Source organism: Hevea brasiliensis, chromosome 14, assembly GCF_030052815.1.
Source record: "Hevea brasiliensis isolate MT/VB/25A 57/8 chromosome 14, ASM3005281v1, whole genome shotgun sequence".
Lineage (NCBI taxonomy): Eukaryota > Viridiplantae > Streptophyta > Magnoliopsida > Malpighiales > Euphorbiaceae > Hevea > Hevea brasiliensis.
This window is the reverse complement of record NC_079506.1, coordinates 19,999,251-20,011,801: the sequence shown is the minus strand read 5'-3', so window position 1 is coordinate 20,011,801 and position 12,551 is coordinate 19,999,251. Positions and strand designations below refer to the sequence as shown.

The following is a 12,551-nucleotide window of genomic DNA, read 5'->3' as shown; positions in this document are numbered from 1 at the left end:
AGCTTCATTTTGCGTTCAGCAGTCAACCTTTGGTCAATCATGATATTTTTATTTTCTTTTCATATTTTTTTTTCAATTTTAAAAATTTTCAAATATTTTATGGGTCTTAAAAATTAATTTTATACTATATTTTTTTATTAATCTCTAATTATCAAATATTATTAAATGTTACATTAACAATTACTTTTTATCTTATTAATAATTATTCCATTAAAATTTAAGATATGCCCCACTGACAATAAATATAGTTGAAGCAATTAGAAATAGCAGCAAAAAATAATTAATTATTATCAAAATTAAGAAATAAAAGAGTTAATCCTTTAAAAGAAAAATCAGCAAGTGGCATGTAATCTATGCTAAATTTCTCAATAAGAACAAGTAATGCTGGTTGAATACGTTAGCTTCCTAATGCTGGCTTATTCAAATCCAGCCATTGACATGGTCATAATTAAATAATGAAGTAGCTTTAAAAATATTCTTATATTAGTTTTCTAACTATTTATTAATAATTTGGATACACATCTCATGAGTCGACTACTAACTATACATTGACTTTGGGTAAACGGCTTGGAGTTATGCTTGCTGGGGGTAGTTTCAGACCTGCCAAAAATTTCAATTAATTGATATTTGTGTGTTTAATATATATATATATATATATATATATATATATATATATATATATACCAAGCAAAAATTTTATAATAATCTCCCCTGAGAGTTGCGAATTTCAACAGTCTTAGAAAATAACAATGATGAAACAAAAAATAGACCAAAAAAGAAATCCAGAACAAGGATAATAATGAGTAAAATACTCGTAAAATTTAACTTATTTAAATCTGAATCTAATTAATATTCATACCTTTTAAATTTATTTTAAATTTAATTATAATTTATTTTCAATTATCTATATTTGTTAAAAATTGAAGTATTATATTGAATAATACCGAAATCATTTTAATTTTATATAGTTTAATTAATAATTTTAATAAAAAAATTTTAATTAATAATTTATATTTTAAAAATTAGTAACTCTATAAAATATTTAAATTTTATTTATTTAAAATATAATATATAATACATCACCTGATTCAAACTCATCACAATATTATTTAGTAAATCTGTTTCAAATTCAATTATATATTATTCAAATATATATTTGTTAGATCCATACCCACTAATATTGGAACAGTTGTCATCCGTGACCTAGATCCACAAAAACATAAACCGAAGAGCAAGAAACCTGAAAGCTAGCACTAGATTGCAGAGACAGAAAGGAAAGCAATTATTACTAGAAAAGAGAAAGGGAATTCAAGCCATTTTCAGCTCAAGGGAGTGAAGCCAGGCGAAAAATCTAACTCAGCAAGGTAGATTTCAAAATCTATCAGACGAAACAGCTATATAGATGATTGGAGAGAGACAGAGTTTTGCAAACTATCAGGAAGGTTGAATTCAAATAACTAATAGAAACACTAAAATTAACACCAATCACATATTAGGCAAAGTCAAAACAACCGGAACCAAATCAAACAGGGAAGGCGGAAGGCAACGATGACAACGAAGCGTTAGAGAAATTTGACTGAGAGCACGATAAAAAAAGTAAATAATACCTTTTTTTTCAATTGAAATTACGAATTTCTAAAGAGGGTATTGGAATTACTAATGAATTAGTCACGGTATTGAATCAGTTTTTAGAATCTGACAAACAGTTATTAATTATAAAATAAAAACGGCAAACGGGCTAAATCTTAACCCATTGTCAACCTAACCCAAGGACTTCATGGGCTTGCTTGACCTTTGCATTGGAGGCTGGTGAGGGTCAAGGATTGGACTTTCATTCAACAAAAATGGTTTATACGTAAAAATGAATGATCATTTTATATTACTAGCATGATCATGATCGCGATCTCTTCCTGTGATATTAAATTATTCAAATCAAATCTGAGGAAGTCCAGAAAACCTAATTTTGGATGTTTATGCGTTTCTTCCAAGTTTTGAGCTAAAAGAAAAATCATCAGCATTCAACCACTGTTAATGACAGTTCTTGCTTGACTTAATTAACTAAAAAATCTTTGTTCATCAGCAAGAAAGAGAGAACTTTGCTTTTGATTGTTGGGTTTTGATTAATTAATCAATTAAAGGAAGAGGTCTGTCCAATGAAATGAAGATAAAGAGCCTAAGTAATAGATAAGCCAGCTTTTGGTCAATTGCGTGAGCGTTTAATTCTCCTATCGTTAGTTATGGAGTTAATAATAATTCATTATTAATGAGTTAAAAGAAAAATCATTGCTAATTAATTCATTGATAATTTGAATTATTAAAGACAAAATAAAATTCATCGCTAGAGGTGTTATTTTTGTTTTAGTAGTGCTTTAGACCGAATCAAACTCTCATTACTCTGAATTTATAGTTAGATTTGATAAAAAGATAACTCAGGTCGACTCACCTAGTGAATTCATATGTACGTACAGCTGGATATATGCCGTGTGTTGAATGGAGGAAGAGTGAAATAGTTAATTATTCATTTGCAAGATCAATATGCATCCTTAAAATGTTAGCCTAGTTAGGGGTCATCTCTCCTCTAAACGCTGAATTTTATTTAAATATGGAGACTTTAAATAATATATAAATTTTAAGTAATTACATTAATTACTATTTTAATTGGTTTATTGTCTTTAATTATTTATTGTTGTAATAAATTTGTACGGGGTAAGCAATGAATTAGTGATTGATAATCTAATTAATGATGAATTTCTAGAAAAATAATCAAAATTAGTAATGAAGTTCTAGAAAAATACCAGTGTTAAAAATTCCGGACAGGACTGGCAGATTGACTTGAAAATTAAGCTAGTCAACCAAACCCAAAACTAAACCGACTTTACTTTTGAATTTGTTTTTCTGTAAAATTGAATTTACTCAATTTACACGTGTCAAAAATACGTATGGCATTTACTCACATGTGAACTGAATTATAGTTATATCAGAAAAGCGTATGATTCCATTGTGAAATAAATGTGCATTGGTCCCAGAATAATTGACGGAAAAGAAAGAACCTAATCTTCTCTTGGGTTCTCTAACTCCACTAGGTTGTACTTCATTAAGATATCTACTCATTCAGTTTTTGTGAGAATGGAAAAGAATTTGATCGCTCGAGAAAACTTGTCAGAAGGGTTGTGCAATGAAAAGTGAAAGTGTGCTTACAAGGTAAATTGGTCATTGCGAAAAATGTGAAGGTTGCGTTGTAAAAGTAAATTGAACACTTGACTGAAAATTAAATCCATGCATTAGAAAAGTAAATTGATCTTTTTGCAGAAAAAGTAAATCTGTGTATTCAATTGCTTTCTATGAAAAATAAATGATTGCTTGGCAGAAAATTAAATCAGTGCTTGAAAAGTAAGTTGAACATTGAAAATGAAATGGAAGGAAATATAGATAGGAAAGCTGTAATTTGCATTGAAAATGGAAAAGATCGCTTACAACAATTAAAATATGTCTAGGAAAAAAGTAAATTGATCACTTGAATTGAAAATAAAAGACTTTAATTGAAAATAAAAAATTAATTACTTGACTAAAAAAAATAAAAACTGCTTAAAAATGTAAAGATTGACAAACTAGAGAAAATTCAAGCTAAGACATTCTGTCTATCAGGTATTGATTGATTAGCTGTGTTTTTGCTTCTGTCTAGCATGTTAATTTATAGAGAAACTTTGCTTAGTGGCTAAGTTGAGTGCTTACCACTTTCTCCACCACTTCCATTTTTATCTCTCCACTAGTCCACTACTTGAAACTTCCAATAACTACTACCAATTCCCATAACTACCTACTACACCACTTTCTTCACTTGCCTATTACTCTACTTTCATGCTTATCTTCAGTAGATATTTTAGATATTGAATAAATAATACCTATTTATACGGATAATTATTTAATTGAACTAGCTCCGCAAAATTAATACTTACTGACTATTGGTCTTCTGTCAACTTGAGTCATGGGACCAACAATATTAAAATTAAATTGTGATATAATAAGAACCACACAAAAAAAAAAAAAACAGAATTACCCGGATGCGACCGCTTGACCTGGTCTTAACTCTTTTTTCTGAGGAATCTCCTTTTCTCTCCGTGACAAGTTCGAAATTTGCTTTTCTTTCCTGTGAGTTCTTTCTTGCTTTTCTCTTTGATAGTTAGATGTTGGTTTTGTTGCTAGTTGGTTTAAACTTGTTAGTTTTGTTACTGCGATTTATAAAACTTGACACAGAAGACATAAATCCTTTGCTGCGACTCCATATTTGTTTTACTGTGATCACAAGAATAAATACTTTGCTACATCTTGATGTCTCTTTTATTGTGATCACAAGATATTAATTAACAGTGTTGATTTATCCTGTTAAGTTGGAAACTACTGGTATGGAATTTAATTGCCATTTAATCCTTAGAAAAATTAATAAATACCAGATTGATTTTTCTTTTGTGTCTGTAATTGTTCCAATTAAGTTGAATTTTGAAAAATTCGATAGTGTTAACAGAACATGTGAATATCGTGCGCTCCACACTTTGACTCTATGGTCTTTTTACGAGCCCTAGCAAATAAACCTCAAAATTTAATATCACATTAAAGGAAAGATCTTTAACTCGTGGAGTCCTTTTCTCCAAACTGAATTATAATTTAGTTACAAACATGTTAGCACCTTAGTGCTACACATTACATGCATATTTTAAACTTTTTTTACCCGACTCAACCCTAATTAAGCAAAAAAAATCTTAATACTAATTAAGGATTAAAATGTTAGACTAATGCTAAATTACACACAAAGGTTTTCATTTTCTACTAGAGGACTCCGGAGAGTGGAATTCAAACTTGGGTCTGAGTAATATATCTTAGGCATTAAATCAAATAAGGCTAAGTGTATATGTAAAACTTTTCATGATAAATTCTTGAAGGAAAAATAGAACTATTCGTGAAAATAATTCAGACAAAACCTTAATAAATTAAAAAAAGAAAACTTGCTGAAAACATAATAACATTAATTTCCATCAAAATTTTACAATTTATTCCAATTATACACCATTCTTTAATCGTACAACAGTTCAAATATTAATATCAATTAAATTCATTCACACAACGCAGCCTGTCATAAATGCCACCACCATTAAAGCCAGAGCAACGAAAATGAAAAAGATATGTCCAAAGGAATAGAAAACAAAACTTTCTTTTGGTTGTTTGCATTGCCCAAATCAAGTGGATAAGCACAACAGAAATGGATAGGGCCAACGCAATGGTATCCGTTACAAGGAACGTTTTGAAGGCTGATTTTCTAGTTAAAATTGCTGTTCCTTCGTCAGGGCCATCTTGACCACTGTAACCACCAGGTAAGGTGAAACCTGCCGCAAAAGTTACTGTTGCTATGAGGGTGGCTACTATCTGATGGGATTCACTCGCTTTCTGGAGGGAAGACATTAATTCTCTGTTGATCATTGACATGTTATGAGGTGGTGCCTGCCTGATTGAATGCCGACCTCGTTTATATCCAGCCTTCTTTAGGCGTTTTGCTGTAGATCCCTGTAACTTGAAAGTTCATTCACTGTTTTGTTCCAATACAAATCAATGCCTATACCAATCGAAAGTGAATAAAATACATAACTATGAGGTTGAGATGGAGTTGTCTATGATGTTTCATGTTCAAATACCAATCAAGCTAAATAAAAATAGGATTGCCATTACCTACAGTTTGTGAGATTAAGTTGGTTTACCAGAAATAGCCCAAAGCTTTCATTCTTCGTTGCCACCACCACGTCCAGAGCGGTTTAATTTTCTTTGTTGACGATCATTTTATCAACTGTGTGGTGTTGTATAAGATTACCAGCATAAAAGTCATGAGTAGCGAGTAGATGGATCGGAGTGTTCCCATCTTCATCTTTCTGATTAATTAAGTTAGCGAGGAAAGGTTTTTCAATTAAAGGTCTGAGTCCTTCTCAACTATCGCCTTCCACAGCAAAATGAAGAACATTTCGGCCTCTGTTGTCAACCAGGTCGCAGCAATCTGGGCAGTATGAGATAATTAAATCAAATTGAATAGATTAATTTTTTTTTAAATAAAAAATTTAACCAAACTAAATTACTAAAAAAAATTGAATTTCTGAACTAAATCGGTTTGCTTAGTTTTTGAGTTTAAACTGAATTTTTATCACCCTTATATGATTGCTTGGATTGTTTGAATGAGGACATTATGGGTGGGCCTAGCCACCTATCCAATCCGAACCGATTTCGACTATCTTGGCCACCGGTCTGCCTAGTTCTGGGCCAAAATTGATGGTTTAAGACCTAGCTAGGATAGGAACTGAAATCGAATTGATTGGCCATGGTTCCAGCCAATTTTGGTTCGATTGAATTCTAATTTCGATTTTTGATAGTTTAAATTATGGTTCAAAATGGTTAGGAGCCCCCTCAAATTACCAGTATTTTTCTAAAAGAATATCTTGCTTAAATCCAGCTGGATCTACGGTTTGAACCACTAATTTCATTCTGATTCAAGGCTTGGAGAGAGACTAAAACTGCGGTTCAAAAAAAAAAGGCTAAAACTGACTCTTCCAATTGCCGATTTCAAGCCGGTTCAGGTCCTTAAGTTATTAATCCGGCCAATTTTGGTCTAATTCAAAACCTGAATGGGCCCTGGCCTAAATCTAATTAGTGGCGTTTTTAACACCAGATTTCGTAAAAATTATATTATACAATGGTGATTTCATATAAGATAATTTATATAAAATGACAAGTCAATCGTAGAGGTTGTGGGGAAAGAAATTTCCCGATTTCTCCTAATTTCTTAAATCAAGTTTCGAGAAAAAAGAAGATAGCTGAACTGAAGTGTACCTGTATCTTCACTTATCACAGCTTCGTGCGAAGCTGTTCTATCATTGGGACCGGCGTATGCCGTCTATGAGGGACATATCTCCAATATCCTAAAAGCAATGATATTGCTCTCTCTCACCGCTGCAACGTAAAGCGGGCTTTCTCTGGCGGCATTAGCTATGTTCGCAAATTCAGGATTTTCTCTTATCAATGTTTCCAGCACTCGAGGATGATTATTTCTTTCAGCCTCATGCAAGTCTGTGCCTCCATTTGGGCTTGTCTTCTTCAGCATCTTATCACTTGTTGACTCCTCTGCGCCTCTCTCAAGATCGTCGTATTGAGCCTTCTTGATGTTCCGAATAAGAAATTCGACTATATTGTTGTACCCGAACCGTGCTACAATATGCAGCGGAGTTTCGCCTCTGATATTGGGCTCATCTAGCAGCGGCGGACACTTGCTGATAACTAGTTTCACAAATTCAATGGATTCTTCTGTTTCCTTTTTTACTGCCGTGATGTAAACATGTAGGACTGTATTTTTTTTTGGGGTACGCAGAAGATCTAGAGGCTCTGTGTAATCTTTGAATTTGTCGATTTGGTCTTCAGCTGCAGCATTGTACCATTCAGCATCCATGAAAGTAATGATAACTTTTTGTTTGGGCTGATCATTGATCTCAGCTGCTAATTGGGTTTCGGGCAAAGCTTGGGAATCCGCCATATATGTAGTAGCTAGCTAGAGATCGCTAGCAAAGTTGAGCAATGAGAAATGGTGAACAAGAAAACGCTTTCGCAGAGAGATTTTAGGTTTTTCTCTTTACATGTAACACTCAAACTTGCCAGACACCTCCATTTATAAGGAGCCTGGAGAGTGGAGACAAATTTAGGTTGTGTTTGTTGTTATGGGTTAACATGGTGCATTAAATTTGTAAGGCTCAATACCAATTTAGGTGTTTAATCAGCAGGTGTTATTATATTTTTGCATATTATAAAATATTATTTAAAGATTTTTTTTTTTATTTCACTTAATTGAGTTAGAATTGAAAAGCTTATTTCATTTTTAACTTATTAAATTAATGAGTTAGAGAGATTTTAATGCTTAATTGTCTATTAACTTGCTTTACTTAGTTTTTAAAAATGTTTATATACTCCATTTAAATATACTAGTTTTTTTATTGGGATGAAAAATAAGAATGGGCTATCATTAAATTTTAGTTGAATAATATTAGAATGAGGTCTTACTATAATGCCATTGAAGATAGCTCAACAATTATAGCCAACCTTACTATAATGCGACGAGTGAAAGTAGACACTCATCATCGCACTAGGATGGCAATGATACTCTGATAGGATGAGTCTGAATGTATCAAGATTGAAGAATAATATCCATTATGATTTGGGTTGTTTAAATTTTATATATTAAGTATTTATTATATGAATTTATTTTTATATAATTAATTAAATTTCAAATATATTTTTTATAATAATATTTATAAATTTTTATATATTATATTTTAAATAAAAAAATTTAAATATTTTATAAAATTATTAAATTTTTAAATATAAAATATTAATAAAAATATTTTTTATATAAATTATTAATTAAAAATATAAATTTAAATAGAGTCGAATATTTTTCTATAATGACAATAAATTTAAAATAAATTTAAATAATTAAAGTAAATTTTAATTAAATTTGAAACGAATTTAAATATTAAAAAAATTTTAAGTTGGCTTGATTTTGAATGGAGTATTTTCGTGGATACTCTCCGCACGGGCGGTGAATCCCAGGGAGGCAAACACTTCTAAAAATTGGCAGTGAGGCTTGAAGATAGCACAACCATTATAGCCAAGCATACGATAATGCTGCGAGGGAAAGTAGGCATGAGCAAGCCACGTAAAAGCATTCGTAGAAAGAACGAATTGCTACCAATTTGATAAATCGTTGATCATCGAATTTTATAAGAATTTATTTAATTAATTTTTTTTATTCATTTCATATTTAAAATAAAAAATTTAACTTTTTTAGTTTAAAAAATTATTTTAAATAAATTAAAAATTAAATATAATTATATGAATATTTAATCGAATTCTTTTCTTTTAAAATCCGTGTTGAGTAACCAAAGGTATAACGGAATTTTCGCTTATATTGCGAAGCCACTGAGTGACCACAAATTTCCATTTGTCACCTTTAATGTGTGCATTTGATAAAGATAACTTCTTTTTCACTTTTTGTGTAAAAAGAAATTTTTAAATCACTATGACATTCGCTTAATGCCGCCAAGTTGTCGTTTTTATACTTTTCCCCTCCTTTTATGTCTCACCCCAGCAAGTGAAGACGGCGGTTGCTGGAGGATGAAGATGATGTTGTTGACCCCACAAGCTCAAAGGAGCATAGATTTTGATGATACCAAAACTCAACTAGAATCAAACTAACATTGTTTTAAGTGTTGTGTATCTCAAAGAAAAAGACACAAGGATTTCATGATGGATTCGTGCTTCTGAAGAAAGGATGACATTCTAAGGATGACACAGGACGAATCAAAGGAGATAAAAGAAGAAAAGGTTACATTCTAAGGCTGCATTGAAAATCAGAATTGAAGGTACATATAGTATAGAAGTTAAGTTTTAACTTTTAGGATTGCTTGTGAAAAGAATTGAGGAGTAGAAGTCAATGATACTTATTTTCAATCCCTCAAAAGATTTTTCTTTTAAATATCTTTATTGGCCTAAAAAGTGTTTGACTATGATTCGGTGTGAAGTTTTATAGCTTTGAAAGTTATGCAGAAAAGTTTTCCTGGTATGCTAACTGGTTTGATACTTGTTTAGTATGCTAACTGGTATGCTAACTGGTTTGCTACTTGTTTAGTATGCTAACTGGTTTGCTATTTTCTCAAGTATGCTAACTGTCTCAACTCTGCACAACATTGCAGAAAACGACAAAATAACAGCTATTTTCTTGAAATTCGTATCTGTAACGTTCAAATGAGTTCTCCAACGGTAAAAAACGTTCCAAAGCTATAAATACACTCACCTTTGGCCATTTTGCACTTAATGAAAGTCTCTCCACTGTTCAAAATCATAAAAGCTTTCATTCAAAGTGCTCAAAGTGTTTTTATTGCTCATCATTGGCTTATCTACTCAACTCTTCTTTATAGATTATGTTGTATTGAGTGAGAGTGAGTTTTAAACACATTATTATCATTTATGAGAGGTCATTCAAGCACCTATTGAAGCTTGGTTGTGAAAAGTGTTTGGGATAACACTTGGTAGAAGTGTGAAGCTACTTGTAAAAGCTTTGGTGAGAAGATTTGTAAACGGCTTTTTGTCTCTTGCCTTTAAAAGAGAAGAATAGTGAAGTGAAGACTCAAAGTGGGATCTTTGAGAGAGTGGATGTAGGCTAGTTGAGCCGAACCACTATAAAAATTTCAGTGTTCATTTTTCCAACCCTTGCTCTTTACATTTATGCAATTTAACTTTATGATTAATATGCCTTTGCTGATATGAAAGTTGATATTGTTTGCTGATAACCTTGCTGCAAACTGAGAAAATTAGTTTACTGCTAAATCTGTTGATATCTGATATAATCTGCTTGTTATCTGATTTGCTATCAGTAAGGATATCTAGTATTCTGCTCTGATTGCTCTGTTAAAAATTTATCCAGATTACTGATATCTTTACTGAATGCTGATATAATTTGTTAGATCAGTATACTGATTGCATATAGCTTAACTTTGAATCAACTTGTCAATAGAGCTGTATTGTTCATATTTCACATTAGTCAATTGAGTTGAACCTAGCGGCAATTTTCAAAGGTTTTGAGCAAGAATCGAAAATTGTTTTTAAAGTCCAATTCACCCCCCTCTTGGACATATTTTGAGACATCAGATGTGGTAAGACAAAGGCTTGCCTTGAATGTGCAGAAATGCTATTCTTCAAAAAGAACTAAAAGCAGCTCTAGTGCTGGAGAGGTCCCAACCCAAGTGGAGAAAATGATTGAATTGAGTTTTGGGTATCTGTCTTCTATCTTTGGTCACTGGATCGATTACTTTGATTATCTTTCAAAATGGGCACTTGATGCAGCAAATTATGTGGTAACAAAAGGAGATCTTGTAAACGAGGAAATTGATAATCATCACTCTCATTCAGCAAATTTTGTGGTATCAAAAGGAGATATTGTAAACAAGGAAATTGATAATCATCATTCTCATGCAGCAAATTATGTGGCATCAAAAGGAGATCTTGTAAACAAGGAAATTGATCATCATCATTCTCTCAAACATTTTTAATGCTAAGAACACATCATTTGATTGAGTCATTTCATCGAACGCGTAGATAATATTGTCAATTAGTGCATTCATATGAATTAAGTCTTCAGCAATGGCAGTACTTCAATCTCAGTTGGACTAGCTTGAGATGCCTCAACAGGCTCAAATGAATGCACAGCATATGCAATTTCGATCTCACCAAAATAAGTTGATGCAACTAGATTTGCACTTTTTCAGATCGGGCCATAAATTCGAGAAGCTGGAATGTTGAGATCTCTTTCTCACCTTGGTTTATCAGATAACAATCTTACTGGTACTATCCCAACTTCTGTTGGAAACTTGACAAGCCTGTTTCATCTTTTCCTTGATGTCAACAAACTTTCTCTAACTCGACCTTCAGAGATGAACGATATTACAGTTTGAGAGATTTTATAGTATTAAGTGGCCATTTGCCCCAAGACATATGTGTTGGTTGATTACTATTTTATTTTGCATTTTTCAACCTTGATTTCTCAGGTACCTTGGTGAGATTTAGGCTTGAGAGAAACCAACTTGTATTATATGGATTTGAGTGACACAATTTCTATGGTGAGCTTTCATGGAAATGGGGCCTTTTCAATTGATCTTTCTTCCAATCATCAAGTTGGAAGAATTCCTAAGGAGTTGTTAAAGTTGATTTTATCTGATCTTGAATGTCTTAACTTGGCAGCAAAAAATTCAAGTGGAGCAATTCCTAAACAGCTTGGAGAATGCTCAAACATATTGATCCTGAATTTTAGCAGGAACAAATATACAGAGAGTATTCCTTCGGAGATGGGCAATCTACACTCTCTAGAAAGTCTTGATTTCAGTGAAAATCTGTTGATAGAGAAGATACCCCAAGAGTTCGGAGAGCTGCAAAGACCGGAGATTGAACCTCTAGCATATAATAAGCGGGGAGGTTCCATTCCTACTACTTCTGATAATTAATTTGTTAAGCTTGACAATGATGGATGTTTCTTACAATGAATTGGAGGGTCATGTCCTCAACATTAAAGCCTTTCATGAGGCTCCATTGAACTTCTGTGACAATTCTACTGGGCTGAACCCTGAAGGCTTGTGCTTCTTATGAGGAAAAATGCACGGAACCTTCCTTCTTTAGGAAAGTCAATTATGCGTGGCTGACCTCGTTTTATATAATATATAAAATTATTTTTATTTTTTTATTTGACCAAAATAACTGTCAAAGGTAGACAAATTGAAAGCTAGATTTATATTGAATCAATTGAGCTGAATTGCTTTAAATATGATTTTTTTAATTATATTTTTTAAATTAAGAAAGCCCATTTCTTTAGTTATAAAATTTAACTTGTATTTTTAGATATTTTAAAAGAAATAAAATAAAATATAATTATATAAGAATTTAATTAAATTTTTTTACAAATGATTTATTTTAAATAAAAT

The 12,551-nt window shown here is 31.8% G+C and overlaps 1 protein-coding gene across 1 annotated transcript; it reads right to left on the bottom strand.

Moving 5' to 3' along the window:
• Nucleotides 1-5,107: 5,107 nt before the first annotated feature.
• Nucleotides 5,108-7,561, bottom strand: LOC131172868 (protein ACCELERATED CELL DEATH 6-like). Its single transcript, XM_058134403.1, has 3 exons — nucleotides 6,983-7,561; nucleotides 5,227-5,556; nucleotides 5,108-5,125 (listed from the first exon to the last, which is right to left on the bottom strand). Exons 1-3 carry the CDS (start codon nucleotides 7,559-7,561, stop codon nucleotides 5,108-5,110), a joined length of 927 nt encoding a protein of 308 aa, XP_057990386.1.
• Between the last annotated feature and the right edge of the window lie 4,990 nt (nucleotides 7,562-12,551).

Bases quoted from the DNA above. Each gene is read 5' to 3' on its own strand.
- LOC131172868 (XM_058134403.1), bottom strand. From the start codon at position 7,561: ATGGCGGATTCCCAAGCTTTGCCCGAAACCCAATTAGCAGCTGAGATC. The intron at 5,557-6,982 runs GTGAGAGAGAGC...TTCAAGTTACAG, and splicing joins GCCCGCTTTACGTTGCAGCG to GGATCTACAGCAAAACGCCT.